Genomic DNA, 24,414 nt, shown 5'->3' with positions numbered 1-24,414 from the left:
TTCCCTGGGTTAATAGTTTCTGAGATGTAAAATGAGAGAATTTCCCAGATAGAAATAATTTACATTAGATAGGTTAACAGTTGAGTGATTCTTAGTGAATAGGATAAAGAATTACCCAGGGTAAGATTGGGAAGATAAACTCAACTAAAGTCTCTTCATTCCTCATCATAACTTGGAGATGAGTCCTTTTTTCTTCTCATTCTTCAAATTCTATCCCTTGATAAACAGGCTTACTAAGCAAGAATAGAAGGCATGCTTTTGAATGATCAGTCTAGCTAGATTCTGAAAGGCACATTATTACATTTATATAAATTCATTTTATATATTTATATAAATTCTCAAACCATCACCCAAAGATGGCCTTGTTTGGAAAAAAACATGTACACCAACAGATTAATCCTACAAAGGGAAAGTAATCTTCAGCTACTTATATATAGAGAGAGAAGGGCTCAAAGTGGAGTAGTGCTTCTTAAAGAGTGACTATTGTTTATATCAAAGGAAAGAAGTGTTAAGAACCACCAGATTCACTGAAGTCTTTGATCCTATGATTCTTCTGTTTTCTGTTCCCTAGAGAGTTAGAAAGAAGGAAAGAAAAGCCTTCAGAAACTCTTTAATTATAAGAATAGCCAATGAACAATGCATCCAGTGTGCACTTGCAAAAAAATTCACTTACCTGAAACTAGTATTAGATTTAAATTTCTTTAGCCTTAGGACATAAGTTTAATTTCCCTTTTTGTCTGTCTAGCAAATTATACTCATCTTCAGTGAATAAATAATGTAAACTGAGGGTCAGTAGTACCTCTTTGTTTTATAGTCCACTATTTCAGTCAGGTGAAAGCATTTTACAGTTAATAATCCTCTTAACAGTAAAATAGAAAGCACTCCTTATTTGTAAAGGGGTTTGTCAAGTCAAGTCAAGTGCCTAAGCTCTTACCACAATTCAGAGCCAGGAGCCTGGAATACTATAGTTTGGGCTTTTTAGTGTACTATCCATTAGACCTTACTGCTTGTCCTTATGTCTCTTGCTCCAAAAGGTAGATAAACATAGGAGTCCTATTCTTGATCAACCTTGAAAATCAGTACTACTGGGGTAGTGTCAGAGTGACCTAACCTCCAGATTGCCAGTTTGACTCAAAGTATCTGTGAAGCTGTCCTTAGAGTAATTCACTTTCACCACCTCAACTGTCCCTTTGAAGCTTGTAATATCCAAATTCATGGCATTAACCTTCTGCTTGCTGAATAAATGTTTGATTTAAAATCTTACCTGCTTTATTAATATAAATCTTTTGAAGCTGAATATGTGCCAATGAGGGCAGTATAGTTCATGGTCAAGAACATTACATTTGGAAGCAAATATGTAGGAATCCATATACCTATAATGACACAGTTTTTGCCAGTATGCTAGACTGCTCTGGTGTTAGCATGCACAGTGGACTCAAATTCCAGCCTTCCCACTAATTGCCTTAGTTAGGCAAGCCATCTAAACTTTCTGAATTTCATTTTCTCCATCTATCAAAGGAAGATTATTCTTTACTTGCCCTGCTAACCTCAGAGTTGTTTTTATAAAATAATACATTTAAAAGGTATAAAATACTCCTAAGGATGATGTATTTGTTAAAGTTTCTAAGTGAGCATTGATTGTTCTTAATTCAACGACTTCAAGCATGTTTAATTTTGTTTCATACTGACACTGTAAAGTGTTTGGTCTTTTTTGTTGTTGTTCCTATCTTCCATCACAGAATCAATATTGTGTATTGGTTCCAGGGCAGAAGAGTGGGAAGGAGTAGACCTTAGGGGTGAAGTGACTTGGCCAGGGTCACATATCTAGGAAATGCCTTGAGGCCAGATATGAATCCAGGACCTCCCTTCTCTAGACTTGTCTCTCTTACACAATGAGCCATTTAGCTACCATTTGACCCTGTGAAGTATTAAACTGTTGTCATCTCACTGATTTCCCCATTACCTTTCAGTCTTTACATTGAAATGTTCAGAAAACAGTTAATTTCATTAAAATAAAATTTTCTTTATTTTGTAGGCATTTTGTTCCCAATATCACTTTTGGTCACCCTGTAGTAGAAAGCCTTCGAAAGCAACTAGGCCAAGACCCTTTCTTTGGTAAGTAGTTATGAAATTTTAAGTACAGTGATGTAGCCAATTAAATTAGATTCACAACAGTTTGTTTCTATGTCCAATGCCATAATGGAGAGAAAACGGTGTAAAGGATGGCTATTATTGACTATAGGCACCCTAAATCCAGCTTTTTTTTTTTTTAATAAAACCTGAATATGGCCAGAGAATTGTTTATTATATTTCACCCTTCACAAAATGTTTCATATTAGGAATACAGCCAATGGGAGTGTTGTCATGAAATTTGCAATCATTACATCTACATTTCTTTTAAATATAGAATTTTAGGGTTTGTTTGCTATTTATTTTAGTTGGATGTTTAGACAGTTTTTCTGTCTTACCTCACTGCTTTCGACACATATTTCTCCCACCATACTCCCAACTGGTAATTTAAATTTAATTTAAATTAAAAACTAGTCATTTCAGTTGGTCTGTATATATGGCATATTTACCAATATGTTTAATAAGGATATTAAAATAATAAAAATTAGCTTATTTTGATCCACACCATATTTATATATATCTACATAAATGTAAATAGTTCAAATTCTCAAAATCTGAAAGCTAATGATATGTGTTTGCTGTAAAAATTCTGGAAATTGAGAAATATTACTCTCTGACTAGATAATCCATATATTCAGTCTTTGCAAGTTTTCTATTGGTTCTTCTAATGAGATTATTCAGTAATTCAAGCATGGATGAGCATTGGGTCATGTTTGTGGATATCCTCCATTAAATTTATATGCTGATGCCTCAGTAGAGTGTAAGGGGAAATTTTTTTTTTGAAGGATCCCTTAACTTCTCTCTTAGAATCAATACAGTGTATTGATTCCAAGGCAGAAGAGCAATAAGGGCTAGGCAATGGGATTAAATGACTTGTCCAGGGTCACACAGCTAGGAAGTATCAGAGTCTATATTTGAACCCAGGACTTCACATCTCTAGTCCTGGTTCTCAATGCACTGAGCCACCTAGCTACCCCTTGTAAAGATGATTCTTGAGTTCTCATACATATAATCAGCAACCATTTATTTTTAAACTTTTGCCTTCTGTCTTAGAATCAATACTCTATATTGGTTCTAAGGCAGAAAAGTGGTATGGGCTAGGCAATGGGGGATAAGTGACTTAGCCAAGGTCACCCAGCTAGGAAGTGTCTGAGGTCATATTTGAACCCAGGACTTCCCATTTCCAGCTCTGTTTCTCAATCCACTGGGCTACCCAGCTGCATTCCAAGAAGTATTCTTGTGAAGTTCTAACACCTCAGTGCCTAGTGTGCCTTTTAAGAAATTAGGAATAGTATTTTTGAAAATAAAGTTAGTCAAAGCAACTGGACTGAACTAAATTTACAGAAAGAAATTCTACTGGAAGTTAAAATTTTGAAAATCACATTATCAAATTTTAAGATGTTTCAGAGAGGGATACAAGAAGTAAGAAGATAGTCATATTGTTATTACCCCCTAAAGGGCAGTTGTTATAATATCAACAGGTACTAAAACACTTCTAATAATCCCACCTCATTGATAAGTAGTATGTAATGGCTGGGACTTAAAGTTGATTACAGAATACAAATTAATTTTCTCTTTTTTCATACTTAATTTTGCTGTCCCTTTCAGACATGCACATGATGGTTTCTAGACCAGAACAGTGGGTAAAGCCAATGGCTATAGCAGGAGCAAATCAATATACCTTTCATCTGGAAGCTACTGAGAACCCTGGAGCATTGATTAAAGACATTCGAGAGAATGGGATGAAGGTAAGAATTAGTGATCTATTTATTTATTTTGTGTGTTTTTTTGGTTATTCCTTCTTTTGACTAAAGAAGATGGAGGAGTATGTAAGAAATAACAGAAGTTGTAACAAAAGTTACTATCTACTACCTGGAGAAAATAAGTTTTATTTGGCTTTGCCAATGTCTAAGATATACTGTCTTTCACATAAACTTTGTACCAAACATCTGATTCACCTTGTAGGGTTTCAAGAGACCTGAGGTTTGTTACAGCTTCTGCCACTAGCTAGTTATGACCTTGGTCAAGTTGCTAATGAGGAAACCTGGATTTCCTGATCCATAAAATGAGAAGTTAAGGGTTACATACTAGGTAATATTCCTTTTAGCTCTTAACATTCTCTGGTGTTTTCTTTTTCTTTTCCTTTTTCCTTTTTTTTATGTTCTAAATTTGATGCATTTGTTTTACCTTGAAGCAAAACCAAAGCTTTCACTTTAACACAGAGACTAATTTGATAAAAGGTCATGAAAAAGTGATGGAGGATCCTGTTATTTCCTTTATAATGTGGCACTACACTGTTGGAGAAGAAATTTAAATAACACTGAGAAACTCAATGGTAGTACAAACATTACAACTTCCATGCATGCATGCCTTCAAGGATCTCTCTCTCTCTTAAAATAGTCTCTAAACATCTAGGGTTCAGTGGGATGATGTTGCAAGAATTCTTTGGAAGGATAAAAAGTTTACATTGTTGAAATTTCGCAGAAGAATATTAAGCCCAAAACAGTGGGTTCATTTCTCTTCATTTCCAGGGATAGATCTGATATTTTACTTTTTTTTTTTCATCAATTAAAGCTGATAGTGTTAATTTTACACCTGTTCCAAGTAGGTTACAACCAAGTCCAATAAAGCTGGTTATTCACTTTACCAGATAGAGAAATTTGCTGATTCAGCTTACACCTAGCAGCAATGCCAAAATGGGTGTTGTTATTGTCAGCTGTTCAAGCAAGATTGATTGAAGTTTCCATCTTCTCATTAACTTTTTGGTAGATTGACCCTCCAAATTCAGTGCTATCTTTCGTGTGTGTGTGTGTGTGTGTGTGTGTGTGTGTGTGTGTGTGTGTGTGTGTGTGTGCCTGTGCCTGCGTGCGCGCGCGCGCGCTCGGGCGCGCACTGGAAGTCAGCAGCTTTATAAGCCAAGCAAAATTATTCTGAGACAATTTGATTTGGCTGTTTCAAAACTCATCTAACAACCAACAAGCCATCCTTCATGAGCCAATACAGCCCAGCCATAGATGATCAGTCTGGGAAACTAATATCAACATTTTCACCAAGACTGAAATAGCCTCTTCTATAGGAGATCTTTAATTTCCCACTCTTGCCTGTATTTGGCACAAATATAGTGAATAGTCAGCTTCAAAGTGCCAGCCAATTCATTCTCCATGCTGATTTCTGTCCCCGGCATATTGTCTGTGTTCCATTTTTGAATGAAGGCCCATAATCACAGATCTTGTACTTGATTTCCAAGTTACCTGAAGCTTTCCCTGTATCACTATATGAATGACCAGATTGTGGAAAATTCCACTTCACTGGAAGATTTGGTTCTAAGATCTTTTTTAACCATACCAAACCCATATTCTTTGTTGAAGATATCCTTAGCTGCCTTTCCTAGGTCACATTTATTTGGTGTGGTACATGTTTCTTCTCTGACTGAGGAGCCACTTTCATTTCTAGGGCAAAGCTGGAGGTCTCTACACTAACCTGTGTGCACTGTCTCTGTGTTTTCTTAATCCTTTTTAAATTAAAAAAGCATTCTGGTGATATTTTCCAAAAATTATTTCTGAAAAATGATAAAATTAATGTACTTATTTCCACTTGCCTTCAATAATTTATATACATACATATATTGAAAATGCCACTGGAGACTTTCAGCTGGGCATGATTATCCAAACAATATTTATGGAGATGGAATTTGCTAGCTTAGAAGTTTTTTTATGTCTAATATATAAAATATTTTACTGGTGTAATGTTGTGATAGTGATTCACAGATTAATATGCATCCCTTTATTGTAGGTTGGTCTTGCTATTAAACCAGGCACTACAGTTGAGTATTTGGCACCATGGGCCAATCAGATAGATATGGCCTTAGTCATGACAGTGGAACCTGGCTTTGGAGGGCAGAAGTTCATGGAAGACATGATGCCAAAGGTAATAAAGGGTGTGCTCTTCAGAGGCAACTGCTTATGTGTGTGGTGGAAATAACAGGTTCTGTCTTTTCACAAGTTTTTTTCTTTGGCCTTTGTGAATATTAGAACACTTTCTTTTTCCTCTTTGTTGGTGCTAGGGTCATTTTGGCAACTTGCTGAGTCTGTGACTTACATCTCTTAGTAAAAACTCACTCTCTTAGCTCTTTGTAGCATCTCCAAATAAGAGTCTAACTGTATCTGCTCCTCAGATTCAACCATACTTGATTTTTCTTCATAGCCACTGTCTCCAGGACAAAGTTAAAAAACCCCAAAACTTCAAGTTATTCCCAAGGGATAAACAACAACCATCATTGTTGTTCCTGAACCTATTTTTGCTGTTCTCTATTAAGGACACTAGCCACGATGCTTCCATTCACCAAGGTTCTCCACCTTGAAGTCATCCTCAACTCTTCACCCTTCTTCATCTTCCACATACATTCTAATGCTAGGTTAGTACTTCTGCCTGTACTCTTCTCTGGCTACTACCTTAATTTAATCTCTCATCCCTCCAGTAGTTTCTTTTAGCCCCAGATTGTATTTGCTCCCCCTTTCCAATGCATTTTCTTATAGTCTCCCAAATTATCTGCACAAATTTGTTATTCCTTTTCAGGAATATAAATGTTTCCTTCCAGAAAGACATAGTTTTTCATTTCCAACAATTTTCTGGTGCAGTTTAGTATCACTTTTCCTTGAATACATGTGCAGCTTAAATAATAAGTAGTGCCTCTTTCTGAGCCATAGAGTACTAATGGCTGCATGGATTGAAGTAGTGTCTTATAAATGACCCATAGAATGGCTGAGATACAATTGGCACTTTTAGTGCATTAACAAACTTCTGTACACTCTACATTGTCAATTCACATGGCTCTGCTGCCTAAGGTCCTGTGTGGCCACACAGAAGACCCAAGAAAAAGCATGTGGGCCATGTTTTAAGGTGTCTCAGTTCACCCTCTCTCCTACTTGATGGACATTTTCCCAGTGCCTATTCAGTGGCATTCAGCTTCTGGTATTCAGATGTCTGATTCTTTGATCAAGTGCACATTTGTGACCATCATGTCCTTTAGAACCTCTACCATCCCCTCAAGCTGTCAACCTATACTCTCCAGACACCTAGAAAAATCACCTACACTAGCTGCCTTGTCTTTGCAGTGTGGCTTCTGATCTCATCACTCAGCCAAAACTGCTCTCCAAAATTAACAACATTCTTTTAATTGCCAAATCAGATGCTTCTTCTCCTCTTCTCATTTCTTAGACCTTACTGCTGAATTGAACCTTTCTGATTGCCCTCCTGAGTCTTCCTGACACTCACTACTTTCTTCTAGGTCCTCCTGCCTGTGTTGACTGCCCTTCTTCAATCTCCTTTGTTTCTGACTATGCCCCCTAATAGTAGCTGTTCCACAGGGTTGCAACCTAAGCCCTGTGTGCTGTATCTCCTGGTGACCTCAGCAGCTCCTCTGAGTTTTCATTCTCTTCTCTGCAGATTACTGGGCTCTCTGTGTCCAGCCAGTCTCTCTCCTGAGTTTCAGGCTTACATAATCAATTGCCTCTGGGGCATTTCAGTAAGTTCAGTTCAGTAAGAACATTATCTCCCAAAGGGCACCCTCATATATATGGTCTGCCAGGTTTGGAACTCAGCGTCCTCTTTGACTCTTTTCACCACTTTAGATTACTCAGTTGCCAGGTGTGATTTGCTGTACTTCTCCACAGTCTCTCACACAGGATCCCTTCTCTCTTCTAACATAGCTCTCATCTGGATTATCATTTTCTTGCCCCAAGCCTCTCCTTATCTCAGTTCTCCCTGCATGCCACTTCTTGAGTGACTTTCCTTAAACCCAAGATCTGATCATTTCATGCCCTTATTTAAAGCCCTGGTTAGCTTTGAAAGCCTTACCTAATCTGACCCCAATCTTTCATCCCCTTTGGACTTGATGTCCCATCCCCCACTTTGCCATCCAATGAAGCCAGCCTTCTCTCTGACTCCTTGCACACAATACTCCATCTCCTGTGTAAATTGGTGCCTGTCCATTCTCATATACTTGTTTCTCATTCAAATTCAAGTTCCTTTAGAGAAGGGATTGTTTCATTCTTTGTATCTCTAGGCCTGGTGCAGAGTGTAGGTACTCATAAATGGTTGTTGATGGTCAAAAGTTGATTTGTCTACACCCTGACATCACTGTTTTGGGATGTGGCTGTTATTTCTCTTTGGTTCTAAGTTGCTTTCCCTTTCTGGAAAGGGTAGCTCAGTACATACTACCAGGTCATCTCTCAGCAGACTTGTTTTGATCTCCTGAATTAGTTTGAGTGATCAGGGAAACCTGTCATTTAACCTAAGAGGCACACCTGGGGAAAAGCTATTTTCTGTGGCCTTGGTAGGCTTCTTCTGGGCCTGGCCTGCCTTTCCAGACTTTCTCGCACATTACATCTGTTCATGGACTCTGCGTTGCTTCCAGCCTCACTTGCTTGCTGTCTCTTAACCTTGATGCTTCATCTCCTGGTTTTGATCATTTGCTGGGGTGCCCCTCTGTGCCTAGAATGCACTCATTTCTGCCCTCTGCCTTTTAGGATCCCTAACTTCCTTCAAAATTCAGACTATGTTCCTTTTTCCTTTAAGAAGTGTTTTCATCTCTTTCGCTGTCACTTTGGTCTCTTTTCCTCCTTCAGTTGCCTTATGTATACCTATTGCCATGTTTCTTGCCCTTCCCTTTTTAAAAAAAGAATGGAAGCTCCTGGAGAGCAGAGACTGTCCTTTTGGCTTTTAAACTCAAATCAAATGAAATGCTATATGTAAAATTCATTGCAAATCTTAAAAGTGTTCTGTAAATGTTCACTATTATTATCTAAAGTTTTATAAAGTAGAAGTGGTACTTTGCAAATAATAGAAATTTAAATGTATCTCTGAGTGATTTCTAGATCGAGAGTTTTAATATTAAGCATCCTTTAACCTTAATATAATATTTCAGATTATTTTTCCATAGGATTTTAATACTTGTAATTTTTTTCAAGACTAAGCAAAACAAAATGGCTATTTTTTTAAAATTTTGATGACCATAGTGAACATTTTTTATTAGACTGCTTCCACAAACTTCAGACTAGGATTCACAGATTTTTCCTGTCCTGTGTTTCTAGGTTCATTGGCTGAGGACCCAGTTCCCCTCTCTGGATATTGAAGTAGATGGTGGAGTAGGTCCTGACACGATTCATAAATGTGCAGAGGTAATTATTTCTATTTAGCTGGTTTGGACATATTTAGTTTTCTTCCCCCCATTAGATTATAAGCTCCTTGAGGACAGGCAAGGAATGTCTTTTGCTTCTCTTTGTATCTTTAGTGCTTAGCACAATACCTGGGGCAAAGGAAGTACTTAAATGTTTCTATACTGATATTTATGGTGGGTGGTGATCCACTATCAGTGATCTCTGAGTTCCTGAGGAAAAGGGACTGAGGAAGGCAGATGCCCTAATTTTTAAAAAAGGAAAAAAAATAGAATAGAGTCATCTTACTTTAGACTGGCGAGTTTTACTTTTATTCTTGGCAAAATTTAGAATATGTTTTTAAAAAGACGGTTAATCAACATCTAGAAGAGAAGTCCAGGTAGCCTGGTTTCATTAAGAGCAAGCCATGCCAAACTAATTTCTTTCTCTGGCAGGTTTCTTAAGTTGGTCCATTAGGGAATGTTGTAGATAGTTTACGAGCAGAACTTCTTATGCCCTTCTTGTGACAAAATAGAGATTTGAGTTAGGTAGTATTAGGCTGATTTGGAGCTAATTGAATGGCTAAGATCAATGGTACAGGAATTGCTGGTTTGGGAAGAGATCTCCAGTGCCACAATCCAAGAATCTGCAGTTGTCTTTGCTGTTCAAAACATTTTTATCAGTCATTTGGATAAAGGTATAGATAGTTGTATAAACAGTCTTTTATTAAATAGCCACTTTGTGTCAGAAGCTGTGGTAAGGGCTAAGCATACAAGTAAAAGCCTGCCCCAAAAGAATTTCCATTCTATCCCAGAAAATAGCATGTATGTATATAAACCCATATGCTATAAATGCAAGGTGGTTGTGGCAGGGAGAGCACTAGACTGAGGCTTTTTGTAGAAAATGGCCATTGGTTGCAATAAAGGATTCTAAGAAGCTGAGGTGAGGGAGGAAGAATGCATTCTAGTTTTGGCAACCAGCCAATGCAGAGGTACCAACGAGGGATGGAGTGTCATTTTGGAGAAACAGCAAGGCCAATTTGGCACAGTGTGAGAAGGGTAGTGGTGTATAATGAAGATGTCAGATAAGTAAATTAATGCTGGGTTGTGAACGTTTCTTTTTTTTTTTTAAACCCTTACCTTCTGTCTTAGAATCAATACTGGGTATTGGTTCCAAGGCAGAAGAGTTGTAAGGGCTGTGCAATGGGAGTCAAGTGAGTGAACATTTCTAAAAGCCTAATTGTTTTTTGTTTGCCCCTAAAAGCACTGAATTTGATTGAATAAAGGAGTGAAATTCTCAAATCTGCATTTTAGGAATGTCATTAGTAGCTTAGTGGAGGAAAGGTGAGAGTGAGTGAGGAGAGACTTGTAAAAGGGGGAAAGATGGCAAGTTCCATTTTTGGACCATTGATGTCTCTGGGATATCCAGTGTACAGTAGGTAGTTGGTGATGGGACTAGAGACCATGAGGGAGGATAAATGGCCCAGGTCAGAGATATGACATGGGGGGGGGGGGGTTCTCTCTCTCTGAGAGAAAATGAATGGACAGACGGCAAATGGTGAAAGGTGGAGAATAAGGACTGAGAAGACTGACAATTGATTTTTGGTTACTGGAGAGAATACTGAGTTAATAGTTGAGATAACTTAGTTCTTTATAGTCAGACCATAGATGGTAGAGAGTTAAGAGATGGAGAAGAGAAGAAATGAAGAAGGTATAGATTGTAACTGAGAGATAAAAGAACATATATAAATAGTCTGAGGTTATTGGTGGTGCAAATGTTCTTAGGATTAAGAAAATTCAGGCATATTATTAAGCAATAGGAAGGGACAGTTAGAAAGGGGGAAGGAACTGTTGCAAGGGCAATCTGGAGAAGGCAAGTGGGGTTGAAAGGAATATGCTGCTTGGGGTGGTGGGGAATTACAGGCTTTGATGAGAAGGCAGATTGCAGGAGAGAAGAGGGGATGGTGTTGGAGTTCTGAGATGTTGAGAAATGTAGACTAGGGAACTCCATATATAGCTTCAGTATTTTCTCAGTAAAGCACAAAGCAAACTTAGAGGGGACAGGATGGGACAGGTCAGATGGTGTGCTCGGCTTGAGAGGTTTGGAACAGCCTCTGGAAAATAGGATAAAATATAAATTAAGGAGGAGTTCGTTAAAATATTGCTTTCAGTGAGGGACAAATTGAGATTCATTCAGCATGCTTAAGTGATTTCTTCTAGCTTTAATTCAACAGCAAATGGATTGCAGCAGAATAGTTGGGTTGGGGAATGATCCCAGGACTGGGGTCTGGCAAGGTATGAGCATTGATAGGTCTGTGGGCAAGGACTCGAGAGGAGAGTCATAGAGTTAATTGAATTTTTAAATTGGGAGAATGGTTAAGTGAGAGCTGATGAAATGGATCTAGGATTGAGGGAAGGAAAGAGATCCTCCTAAGAAGAATAGGTTTAGAAAGGAGTAAGATACAGTGAGAAATGGGATGTCAGTGGCAGCAGGGCCCTGGCCTACTTGATAGCCAGGTCAGGGAATCCCCATACATTTGCAGGTGACCTAAAGTTGGGAGTAGCAGAAACTGATGTTTCTGTAGAGCTTCACAGGTTAAGGTTTTGTTCAAATAGGAAGACATGAAATTCAATAATAGGTATGAATGTAAAGGCATCCGTTTGGGTTAAAAATCTGCTTCAGTGGTACAAGCAAGTTACAGTGTAGTTAAATGGCATTTCATCTAACATGCTTTTAATGGCCTGCATACTCAATGTAATTCAAGATCAATGTGGCATTCCAAAAGGCCAGAGTGAACTTAGGCTGCTATAGAGAGGAATAACATCCTAAGACTTGTAAGAGGCAATATTTCTGCTCAGTTTTCTCTTTCAGGCCTCCTCTGTAGAGGCGTATTCAGTACAGCAGCTTCCTTAGTTCAGACCCTTCTCTCCTGTCGCCTGGGCCTGCTGTAACAGCCTTCTAGTTGGGTGCCAGCCCATCTTCCATAATACTCTAGATTGGCAGTCCTAAAATAGAGGTCTGGCATTGCTGCCCAAGAAGCTGGAGTGACTCCCTCTGCCTCTAGGATAAATTTCAAACTTTGTTCAGCAGCCCATCTCTCCAAAGTGATTGCATATTAATCTTCATACCTTTAATGAGCCTCCATTTCTTAGCTGTTTTCAGGGTCCCAGATACCACTTCCTACATGAAGCTTTACCCAATTCCCTAGCCATTCTCTCCCCTCCATCCCTCAAAAATTACTATGTGGTTACTTTCCTGTAGGTGTTGCATTTACTTATCTCTGCACATGTAGCTTCCCCTAATAGTATAGAAACACCTGGGGAGGAATGAAGGACTGGTTTTGCACCTACCTAGTACAGTCTTGCACATAGTAGGTACTTGATGTTTGTAAAATTGAAATGGGTATTGATTAGTGATTGTGGCGAGGATGGCCACCAAAATGGTGATGGACCTTGAGATCATGCAAAATGAGGAATACCTGAGAGTGGGGAATGAGTTGATGCAGATGAAGTATTTGAAGAATTGCCATATAAAAAAGAATAGTTTCCAGAGGCAGTGGAGGTTTTCAAACAAATAGTGGATAGCCACTTGTTAAGTTTTGTTAATGCATTCTTGCTCAGGTAGTTTGTTCCAGAAGTAGCTTCTGAAGTACAGTATTTGGATCATGTGATTCTGTTAATTAAATTTATGACTCAAAATAGAAGAATGAAAAACATTATTAATCAAGATTTAAAGTTTAAAGTTTGGTGGGTTTTTTTGTTTTGTTTTGTTTTGTTTTAATCTCAAGTGCTTATTTGGCAAATACTAAAAAAGTCATCATAGCCCAGACTTTTTATATTAAAAAGTTCAGGTAAATATATGGACACGTGTATACACACACACACACGCACACACCTTATTTATCCTGACCTTTGTGAATGTTGAAATTTCCTTAAAACATATATATGGTGACTATTTCCAGTAGTTACAGTAGTATGTATTTGATTTCCAGTCAGTCAGATGCTGAAGATTGGAAACATTCATCTCTTCCATTAGCTGACTTCCATATTTCTCTGTCTCAGGCAGGAGCTAATATGATTGTGTCTGGTAGTGCTATCATGAGGAGCGAAGACCCCAGATCTGTCATCAATCTCCTGAGAAATGTTTGTTCAGAAGCTGCTCAGAAACGCTCTCTGGATAGATGAGATTTCCAGGCAAATATCCTCCTGTGCCCAGCCCACCTCCTCAATAGACCAGATTATTCAGCCTCATTTTCACCTGGTGCACAAGAACCCAAGGAGCTCAAGAATCATGCTGCTGCAGAAGTGGGGCCACTGTCTGTCCCAAGCAGTTAAGCCTTCATCTTGTTGACTTCAGCATATATACCGATATGCTGAGGTCAAGAATGGAAATAGGTGCATATGTGATAATTACTAGGTTTTTAAAGAGTTGGGAATTAAATTTTTATGTGGCCTAAAGTACAGAGTTTTTACTAGAAGACTTGATTTTTTAAAAAAAAGAATATATTATGTTGCCTTGTCTTAAGGTTGAAAAAAATTTTGTCTCAGAGGCAGAAGAAAAAAACAGCAGCTGCTAACTGTAAAAGGACTAAAATGGGTAATACTGCTCCTCTTGAAAGTATTCTCAAATGTTTCTGCATCATTATAAAAGGTTTGCTTTACTCATTAGCTTTCTTTAGGAAACAGTTGTCTTTGTTTGGGGCATCAATTGATTTTCATATATGCAATTTCTTTGTGTGGCTGGGTTTGGTTTCTTGGGGGGAAAATCTAAGCCAAATGCTTTTGAGTGGAATGAGATGATTCCTTTCTAAGTTTCTTTATCTCTTTCCCCTCCCATCATCCCTTTATACTTATCTTGACCACATTTTCATGTGATTGACCACTGTACCTTGTTTTCCCAGTTGACCAAATGACACAAACCATTTTCAGCCCCCCCCTCCCCTCTTTTTTTCCCTTCATTTTGGGCAGTAACCTACTTTGGAACTAAACTATAAGACGACTGAGGATTATGTTGTTTACAAGAGTTTATTTTTTATATACTTAAAAAAACATTTATTTCAGGCTCCTTCTTGCCTATAGCAAAATATGTTCAATGCTTGTTGGACAGAAAGCCGACTTGTCTCTTTCTCCAGATCAGAAGTATGGCCTCAGATCCTTCAGGTGGCTGGGTCCAAAAATACAACAGTTTAGGACATCATTGTCTAGGAGTGTCCTCAGGTCACAAGGAAAAAGGTAGCGTGGACTATTCCAAGTAACTTTTAATTGACCACTTTTTAAAGAATTCATAATTTGATTATGCTAATACCAAGTTAGATCAGGAGTGTTTTCATTTAGTTCTGGACCTAGTGTATCCTTACATCTTACAGAGCACTCGGGTGCTTCTTGTATCCTGGATCTCATTTCATTCTTCTGACACTCTTAAAGGAAGCAGAACAGTTATTGTCCTCATTTTACAACTGAGGAAACCAAAGCACAGAGCAGTAAGTTAAGGCAACACATGGAGGTTATGTGGATAGAGATTTGGAGTTCAGACATGGGTTCAACTTGCATTACTGGTTTGATGTCAGGATCTCAAAGTCCTCTTCCAGGGTCTTTCAGAGCCCTAAATGAATGAACCTAGGTCCTTATTAGAAGTATGTCTGATCGACATGGTTTTATTCTTTCACCTCCGGTGGTAATAATGCAGAAGAATCCACTGATCAGAGGTTTATTTATAACTTCTGTGCTTGATTAAATATTTAGGTAATAACTGTAATGGCTACTTCAAGGAAAAAGGAGTAGAACTTTAATTATCCTCAGGTTAATGTGAATTTTTATGTCTTTCATTACGGTATATTTACTGTAAACACTTGATGTTTGTTGAATGAATGAATGAATAGGATGGGGAACCTAGAGTTGCATAGCATTAAAGAGGGATTTTGTGTTTGTTTTTTTAAAAATAGGACTATTTTGCTTACTCTGTGTGATTTGGGAGGCAGAAAAAGGAATATTTTGTAACAATAAGGATAAAACTTCACAAAGCAAAGTACTGAAAATTAATTGTACTACCAAGCTGTGTTCTTTTTTTTGAAGTTTTTTCCTTGACACTTTATATCTTATGAAAGGGTGATAGTATGGATCGTTTTAGTATTTTAATCACATTCACACTACAAAAGACATATAGAAATAACTTTAATTAAAAAACTTACATAGAAGATCATGGTATCAGACATGACAGCAAGATTCAAGTTTTAATTTTCTGGACAAACTTGTGTTTGTGAGGCTTTTGTTTTTGTTTTTCTTTAAAAATAAATGTACAGTGAAACTACAAGCAGAGGCTTGTCAGTGTTGAAATTTGATTGAACTCCCCCCTCCCCCCAAAGGGTCCAATATCAAGTTTTCCAATTCCTGACAAAAACTGTGTCAAATCACACAAACTAGGCCAGCTGGCCAGTGTTAGTTTAGTAAGTATGGGTACTACAACTTGAAGCAATAGTTTTTCCTTGAGAAAAAGTGATTTCTATAAATTGTCCTCAACTGCTCCATACAGCAAAAATATAATGGTATGGTAGCTTAAAAAGGATTCCATTTAAAATGCACACAACTTGGTATAAATCGTATTAGCCTCATTTTATGATACAAGTAGATATGAATGGACAAATCATCATTTGCTTTTAAAGCAAGGTATGGTAAGGAATTTAGAGATTCATTAGCTAGGAATACACCAAAGCAGTATTTTCAAGCTCATTCTGATGATTGTTTCCCTTTCAGTGAATTATTTTAAATATGCATATTTTAAAGACCCATTCAGGTTCTTGTAGCACAGTGAAAACAAAGTAGTAAATATAAGGAAAGCCAAAGTTAATATCTCAAAGACATGGTGACTTAATGTACCAATTAAACTCTAATGAGTGAACAGAAACAGTCTGTTGTGTCTAACAGAAATCAGTGATTTAAAAATAAAAGATTATCTCTTTTGTATATTAAGAATTTTATAAATGACTTCCACTTGTTAATGGTAGTAAAGCATGTTTAAAAAAAACAACAACCTCCCCACCCCACCCCCATAGTTAAGACCTTCAGAAGTCTGTATTTAATTAAAATCTTTCTGTGTTTATGGATCTATAAAGCTAGATTTTGGTTCTTATATCTTCAGGGTTGTTCATATGTGGATTTTAAAACTGAGTTGCTAGCCATAACAGTACTTTTAGTATATTTAAGGCAGTTTTATGAGTTTAGTGTTTTTGTTTCTTGTGTATTTAAAAAAAAAAAACATTATGCTACAGTCTGACACACCAGGACCATACAGTACATCTTAAAGGAGAAAAAGTATCAGTAACAAAAAGTAGGCATTTGACACCAGAATTCAGGAAATAATTAGGTTATTTTCTTGGTGCCAGTGATTTGGCCTTGCCTAATAAGAGCAAATGACTATTGCACCTGTGGTCTGAAGACCAAAAGAACTTTTTTCTCTTGTGGATCAAGAAGGAAAGAAAGTGTCATTTTTTTTTATTTTTAACCTGTCTCTTAGCACGAAAGATTAATACATTACATGCTGTTTCTCTAATGCATTGAAATTTGTGAGGTTTCTTTTGTTGTTGAAGAGTGTTGAAAGGGAAGGGTCTGCCTTGTTTTCTCCAGTTTAATTAGCTTTTTTCTTATGAACCACTAAGTTCCCTGTCACCTATTTTTCTTTAGACTACTGAGTCCTAGACCAGGAGGTTTATAATCTTCCAGTCTGTCTACTGATTGCTTTTTTGGAGGATGACTGTGATCTGACACAGTACTACAGAAGACTTCACCAGGGAAAGCTGTGCTTGGCCTTTCAACCTGATAGTTTTTTTCATCTTGGCACAATAAAGCTACCTCTTCATCCTTCAGTGGAAAAGCCCGTCGTTCCCACCACACAGACTGAAAAGCAAAAGGGGAAAAAATAGGATTTTCAGTTGAATTACAGCTGCTTGTGTTTGAACTCTTAAATCAAATTTTACAGAATTATTGTTAGGTTCTTTTGATAATGGAAAATTAATTACTCCAGGTACGTTTTTGCTGATCCTTGAATACATCACCTAAGCAAGAAAATACAAGCTCAGTGTCGATGCCCCTATCATTTAGGTCAATAATGTAAAGCCACCTCAGGAACATTAATTACAAGATCTTTGCTCTTGGAGAGTAGTAGAAGCTATACGCACTACTCATTTTGTAAAAGTACAAATTAAAGGTGTTTCTTAGGGGGTAAAGGCTACTTCCTACCCCTTGCCTGATCGTGCCTTCATCCTCAGGGTCACTTTGTCCTGAATCCCACCTATTAAAAGGCCACTGCACACAAACACCTTATTTTGCTCCAAATGAGAGAATGTATATAGTTTAAGACAAGCATAAGAAACTGCAAATTCTTCCTAAGAGAGTACAGGTGGAAAAACTCAAGACTTATTACATAATATGTACTAATGGTATGGTTGTTCATCCTTTCTGGCTGTCATTTTATCAACCACCTTTGCGTCTTGGGATTCTTTTACCTCTTTTTACTTAAAGCAGTTCTTCCATTTTTAAACTGGCTAGCTGAAAGATAATCCTTTAATCCTTTCAACTTGTAGCAGGGAGACCAAGCTCAATTTTGTATGTTATTTGGCACTGAAAGAATCACAAACTTGGCATAGCCTGCAGGCCAGTGGAATTTCCTGACCCACTAGACTTGCTGAAAGCATTTTATCTAAGAATTTTGTAGTCCTTTTTAACATTTAAAAATATAGAGTATTCACAACATTCTTAACTTTCATAATGGACCACAAAGTTCTTGGTCACCTATTTTTCTTTTAGATCAGGAGATTTGTAGTCTAGTTTGTCTACTGATTGCTTTTTTGATGTTAATAACATTTTGCATGCAAAGGGGAAAAAAATTTCTGAAACATTAACTTTAAGTTGCTAAGGAGAAGCAGCATAGTATATTAGATAAGAAAGTCTTAGAACCAGGAAGGCTTCTGACATACTATCCGAATGACTGCACAAGTGAGTTAAATATTCTAGACAACCCTCCAAGATTAGAAGCTTTAGAGAGCCATTCCTCATCCTGGAGTTCTCCCTATCCCTCAGGTCATCCAGTAAATTAGCAGCAGCAGGACCAAACATTGCACAAAGAACTTGGGAGTCAACATCATTTATTTAGGCCACAGAAGAACAGTTTCCAAGATAAGTATCTTCTACAAAGAGGTAAAAGTATGGGAAATTATGCATTACCCATAAGATTTTGCTAGGAATGAGTTCCCTACCTTGGCTTCTTGATTTTTGTTTAACAAAGGCGAGGTATGAACACATAGACCATGCATTTCAGAAGGAAACTCAAGGATGGCTTCAGAAACACAGTTCTCAATAGCATTGATATCACTGTGGTTTTCTTTTAATATTGAGTCTTGTCCTTGCTGCCCTTCAGCATTTTTGCCATAAGATCTAATGGGAAAATAAAAATCATCAGTAATAGAATTTATAGATTGTTCCCTTAATTTATATAAAGCAAAAAATTGAGTCCAGAGTTTTAACAAATAACACAAGGGATCTTATAAGTAATTTAATGTGATTAGACAAACCACAGCCTTCCTTCCATAAAGATCACCTTAATGGTAGAGTCATCAAGGTACTATTAGAAACTGGCAGCTGTATAAGGTGTAAATGGGGTGTGGGGTGCTATTGAATCACTTTCCCTTTTAGGTTTAGAAATGGCTCATCTCAGGATGATTTTAGTAAGCTGACCTCTTTGCTCCTGCTTTCCTAACAAAATTCACAGGTCACCTAATCAAATACATACCTGTACAGAAAGGCAGGCTCCAACATTCTAAATAAATTATCATAGTTGTTCCTTAGAAACCTCTGCTGTTCTCTAGGGTTGTGATGGCGAGCCTATGGCACACTGCTCAAAGGGGCACATAAGGTATCACCCACTATAGAGTTCATTACTAGAAAGGCAGAGGGACTTGGGGGAGAGCTACTCCCTTTCCCTTCTCCACCTGAGGACATTTTCTCACTTCACCTGCCCCTCTGGCCAGCAGCCCACCCTGTCTGGTGAGGGAGTACACAAAGTACACAGCACAGAGTCTGGTTGGGGTAGGGGGCATGCCATGCAGTCTCTAAAAGGTTCACCATCATTGCTCTAGGACATTGCAGATTATCTCTGGCTCTTTCCAGTCACTAGAAAGGATTTTCTAAAAACCTAAGTCCTCTTTTCTTGACTATTGCCCACTGCTCCTAGGTCTGATTAGTCAAAGAGAACAAACTCACATGATCTATCCCTTCTACCTCTACGTGCAAGCTGCTATCATATGCCTTCCCCCAAATCTTATTTTCTCCATACCAAATATTAACAGCATTTATATAGTATGTTAAGTTTTGCAAAATGGTGTACAAATACTGTCTCATTTGACCCTCACAACATTCCTGCAAGGTAGGTGCTATTATTACCATTTTAGTGGTTTGCCCACAGTCCTATAGCCAGCTGGGTAAATATCTCCAATTTTCTTAAATCATATGTCTTTATTTTTCACATATTTTCAAGGCCTTTCTTCCTGTTCTTCCTAAAATGTGCCCAGAATTGAAGAGAATACCTTAGATAATACCTAAATATATATTGTCTTTTAATAATCAGTAACAAATATGCTTTTCAGCTTGTCAAATTTTTCTGATGTTATTTTGTTTTTCAAAGGGCTTAAAATTATACTGTAAAAACTTTTTTTTTTAAAAATGGCAATTACCTGACCCCTATTGCCTGGCTCTGTGTTCCAATGGTATTCTGTAATGGTTGCAACGACACCCATGAAGGGCTCAATTCATATCTTCCCCTACACCTCTGCAGGGATAGATCTCTAGGCTGTGGAGAAAGATGTGAACTGAGCCTTGTACATGCTAGGACATCTCTTGGAGTGAGTGTTCTACAGCAAGGCTGGACATCTTGAGACCTAAACAAAGGAATATGTTTTTAAAATGCTAGTTATATTAACTATGCCACTAAAACTAAGAAAAAGCAAATGATTTCAAATTCTGCATAATGAACTAGGAACTCTCTTGCTTATTTATACCTTGGCTATATTTTTATATTATCTCACATGTAAAATTCAGTTAAACAAATTCCATTTATTAAGACTGCCCAGAGGTTTTTCATTGAAACCACTACCTCTAGATTCTGCAGGTTCATTGTTAAAAGATATTTTCTTAAAAACACATCTGATGAAACAGTAATGTTCACATTTCAAAGTAATGCTAAATGAAATCCATTAATGATTATCCTATTTTAGCCTATTTTATCTACAGAGAACTAAAATATTACTCATAAGCCAAAATCAGCTATCACTGAAGTTGGTGAATACATATGTGACAAGCCCAGTGCAGAAGTGTAGATTTCATCACTGCACCATTAGCCGTAACAGCAGTATCCTCAGCTGTGAAAAAGTCTTTGCTTCTTGTGAATAAGGAGAATGGATGTTGTGTTCACATGCTGCGACTAACCCAGTTTTCCAAGGGTTTTTCTTTTGAGTGCTTGCTTTCTAATACGCTCATTATGGGATCCTGGATGACTTCTGTTTTCAGGTCTCTTTTAATTTATAACACTCACCTGCTATTTCTTCTGTGCCACTTGCTTTGTTCCCACAGTGACCACCTTGCTTGCTCTCTCTCTTCATATTTTTTGTGGCGTAGGGAGAAGACTTCATCAGAAAGATCTTCTATCTGGAATTAGAAATAAAAGTTTACTGCTGCTTCTGTGAGGGACATTACAAAGAATGAGCATAAAGATCTTTAGTGCATCCTTTACAAGACAATCTGTGGAATAGTAGGATCATAAATTTAAAGCCAAAGAAGACCTTTAGAGGTCTTCTAGTCCAACCTCCTCATTTTACAGATGAGGAAAGGCCTCACTCAGGCCCATAGAGATGAAGTAAAATTGACTAAAATCATATTGATCATAGCAGAGCCCAAGTCTTGTTGGACTCTAAAACTATTATATTTTTATTACACCAGAACTCTAGAATAAATATGTTCAAAATAAAACACAAGAATAAATCTATTCTCTATTCTTTTAAGGATGACTTCAAATTCTTTAAAACGGTAAAGTTTGAAAGCTTAACTTGTGTAATCTTAGCTATATTCAGACTCAGCAAAACTGTAAGTTTTTTGACTGCCTGAACTACTTTCATACTTTTTCTATTCCAATAACACTCAGTAAAGTGTTTGGTGTACATCTCTAAAATACTTTCTAATTCATTAATTGTTAACGTTAACTAAAACTGAGAGCCTCGAATATATTAGATTTTTACCTTACAAAAAATTCATTCTAGAGTCAAACCTGCATTCAGATCCCAGATCTCTGATCCTATGATTCCACAAGTTCTCCTGTGAATGACTTCAGGTCCTGCCCTTATGGAGCTTACCATCTAATGGGAGTGAGGAAGGTAGGGATATGACACATAAATAACCATAATTCAAAACAATACATGATCAGTGCATAAAAGAAATACTCAGTACTACATGAAGGTAGGGGAAGGAAAGGACAGGACTGCTCAAAGGGTAGTCAGGTTGGGGTGTCAATTCACTGAAAAAAGCAGCATTTGAGTTGGACTATAAAGAACACAGATATTTAATAAGGTAGGAGACTTTCAAGTATATGGAACTGTGCAAGCAAAGGCACCAAGATAGAAAAGAAAAGAATGGGACATAAATATGGTGGATAGTAAGGAATTATTGAATCTAATTGGGAGTAGAAACTACATCAGAGGTGTCAAAACTTGTGGCTGAGAGCCATAAAACTTCCAAGTGATTTTAAGTCATATGCAGGGGCAGAGATCTGTTTCTATTTGAGTTTGACACTACTGGACTACAAAGGAGGAAGTAACGTGAGATAAGATCAGAAAGTGAGGGTGCCTAAAATGTAGAAGGCTTTGAATGCCAGGGAAAGGAATTTGAACTTTTATTTGAAAAGCACCAAGAAATAAAAAATAAAACCATAAAGGATATAAGAACCAGAAGGTTCCTTAGGGATCTAATCCCACAACCTTATTTTACAGATAAGAAAGGTGATGTTCAGAGGATGGACTCACCCAATGACACCAAACTAGTTAAATAGGAAAACTAGAAAGGGAGCCCAGGCTTTCTGACAGGGATACTACAACCAGGTTAAGTGTAAAATCTTGTTAGAAGGTACTTCCAAAAATCATTACAATACTGGTAATAAGACTGAGCTTTGTGAGCACAGAGCCTGGTTTTATGTTTTTTTAATCCTCCTAGTGCTTAATACCTTGTAAATAAATGCTTGATAAATACTTGCTGATCTGATGAAACAACAAAAACAAGAATGGATACCAGAGACACGAGCTAGGGAAAAGAATTGAGGCAGTGGGAAGAGTCAAAGATAAAAAATACAGTAGACATGGTATGTGGTGGTACTCTTAGTAAATAAAGTCAGGTTTAGCTTGGTGCGAGAGTAGTATCTGAAGTGCTGGCTGCTTCCTCACCTCTACCTACTGTTGGAATCCTTCACTTCCTCCTGTGGAAAGACTTCTTTCTCCCTCTGGAAGTTATATTTATTTTGTCCAAGTCTTATATACCACCATTATTAGTAAGAGAGAAGCTGAGGGAAGGTTTGTTTGTTTTTAACCCTTTCAGCTAGCACCTAGAATAGTACCTTGCCCAAATCATGTACTTAATACATATTGAATGGCAAGAAACGTCCTTAGGCAGCAGCTACTGCTCCTGAATTTGGGTGAAGTACAGGTGAAAGATACAATTTGAAAGTCATCTGCAAGAGATGGTAGTTGGAGTAAATAAGATTGCTAAGAGGAAGAGTAGAGACTGAATATTAGAACCTTGGTGAATAGCCATTTGAAGAAAGTCAGAAGAAGGTAAGATACCAGTGAAAGAGGCAGAGCAGAGGAAGAACAGTCAGGGGAGAGTGCTCTCTCCGAAGCCAAGGTAGGAGAGGATATCCAAAAAGGAGAGAAGGCACATATGGTCTATGCCTTCAGCAGCTTATGGTCGACTGGGTCAGGGGAGGGGAGATAATAATGTATACAGGTTAAGGAAATAAAAGGTCATTTGAAGAGGGATCATGAGCATACTAAGTGTGGACCGAGAGAGATATCTAAGCCTTAAATTCTAGTAACTGTTGTGGAAGGGGGAGCGTATGGTCAGCCAGTGCAAAAGCATGAGGACAGGAGATGGATTATGTAATTGAAAGCATAGCAGGGGGCCAGCTTGCCTGAAAAGGAGTACAGGAAGAAGAATATGAACTGAGTCTGGGAATAAGCCGAACTGTGGAGGGCTATAAATGCAAGACTGAGGAATTTGTACTCTTATGTGGGAGAACCAAATGGGAAGGCCTATGCCTTTGGAAGATTATATTAGTAGCTGACTGGAGAGACGGACAACAGGAAGACAATTATGGAACATACTGCAATATCTAGGTAATGAGGGCCTAAACTAAGGTAGTGGTTATGTGAAGGAATGGCACGGGCAGAACTGACAAGACAGGCTTACCAAACGGATGTGGTGAGGGAGGGAGACAAAAAAGTCATGAATGACCCTGAATTAAATAACTGGTGGTAGGAAAAAATGGTGCCTTCAACATAGAGAAGTTTAGGAGACTGGCAGATTTAGGGCAAAAGAAAATGGATTTGGGGAGGAAGAAGTATATGTTTCCTTCTCAGAGGTTCCTTTCCTTCATACATTTTACAAATAAGGATCCAACTGTAGAAAGTTAAGTCAGGTAGCAAATAGCTTTAAATATGTGTGTGTGTGTGTGTGTGTGTAATTTATAAGATTAAGCATTTTTTGGGAAAAAGTCATTAGAAAGAAAGAAGGAATGTAGGAAAGAAGATAAAGAAGCTGCAATAAGATTACCTTAATCTTCTCAAGGAAGTATAATAGTTAAAAGTTGGTATTAGAATAATAATAATTTATAATGATAATCACAAAAATAGTACTGGTTTTGTGCCAGGCATAGTGCTAAAGGCTTTTATAATTATTATCTCACTTGTTCCTCACCACAACCCTGGGAGGGATATGCTATTACCCCCCCTTCCATTTTATTATCTCAGTTTTATAGCTGAAGAAACAAAGGCAAACAGATTAAGTGACTTTCCCAGGGTCACACAGCTAGTAAGTGTCTGAGGCTG

At 37.7% G+C, this 24,414-nt stretch overlaps 2 protein-coding genes, 1 non-coding gene and 1 pseudogene across 10 annotated transcripts in view; 1 reads left to right on the top strand and 3 right to left on the bottom strand.

Annotated features, from left to right (window-relative positions):
• The window catches only part of RPE (ribulose-5-phosphate-3-epimerase), a 40,634-nt gene that overhangs the window by 4,810 nt on the left and 11,410 nt on the right, over nucleotides 1-24,414 (top strand). For 2 of the 4 annotated variants that reach the window (XM_007501804.3, XM_001364621.4), the window contains exons 2-6: nucleotides 2,036-2,115; nucleotides 3,739-3,878; nucleotides 5,923-6,057; nucleotides 9,222-9,308; nucleotides 13,346-15,593. In XM_007501804.3, the coding sequence (XP_007501866.2) occupies nucleotides 2,036-2,115; nucleotides 3,739-3,878; nucleotides 5,923-6,057; nucleotides 9,222-9,308; nucleotides 13,346-13,468 (565 nt within the window). In that variant the 3' untranslated portion in view covers nucleotides 13,469-15,593. Of the gene's footprint in view, nucleotides 1-2,035; nucleotides 2,116-3,738; nucleotides 3,879-5,922; nucleotides 6,058-9,221; nucleotides 9,309-13,345; nucleotides 15,594-24,414 lie in introns of those variants that run through there. The other 2 variants (XM_056808135.1, XM_007501803.3) reach the window with 1 other exon arrangement.
• On the bottom strand, nucleotides 4,549-5,909 carry LOC130455856 (voltage-dependent anion-selective channel protein 3-like; annotated as a pseudogene).
• The window catches only part of KANSL1L (KAT8 regulatory NSL complex subunit 1 like), a 128,495-nt gene continuing 119,522 nt past the window's right edge, over nucleotides 15,442-24,414 (bottom strand). For 4 of the 5 annotated variants that reach the window (XM_056808134.1, XM_056808133.1, XM_056808131.1 and 1 more), the window contains 4 exons: nucleotides 20,862-20,974; nucleotides 20,005-20,208; nucleotides 18,532-18,709; nucleotides 15,442-17,173 (listed from right to left, as the gene is read on the bottom strand). In XM_056808134.1, coding sequence (XP_056664112.1) covers nucleotides 16,943-17,173; nucleotides 18,532-18,709; nucleotides 20,005-20,208; nucleotides 20,862-20,974 — 726 coding nt within the window. In that variant the 3' untranslated portion in view covers nucleotides 15,442-16,942. The remainder of the gene's footprint in view (nucleotides 17,174-18,531; nucleotides 18,710-20,004; nucleotides 20,209-20,861; nucleotides 20,975-24,414) is intronic. The other variant, XM_001364488.4, reaches the window with a different exon arrangement.
• On the bottom strand, nucleotides 20,075-20,141 carry MIR7339 (microRNA mir-7339). The gene has a single exon (NR_127558.1). It is a non-coding gene; the product is annotated as a microRNA mir-7339 (primary transcript).

The sequence above is a fragment of the Monodelphis domestica genome, chromosome 8, assembly GCF_027887165.1.
Source record: "Monodelphis domestica isolate mMonDom1 chromosome 8, mMonDom1.pri, whole genome shotgun sequence".
NCBI classification, from domain to species: Eukaryota; Metazoa; Chordata; class Mammalia; order Didelphimorphia; family Didelphidae; genus Monodelphis; species Monodelphis domestica.
Note: the sequence above shows the minus strand (reverse complement) of the source record. Positions and strands in the feature narration are given on the sequence as shown.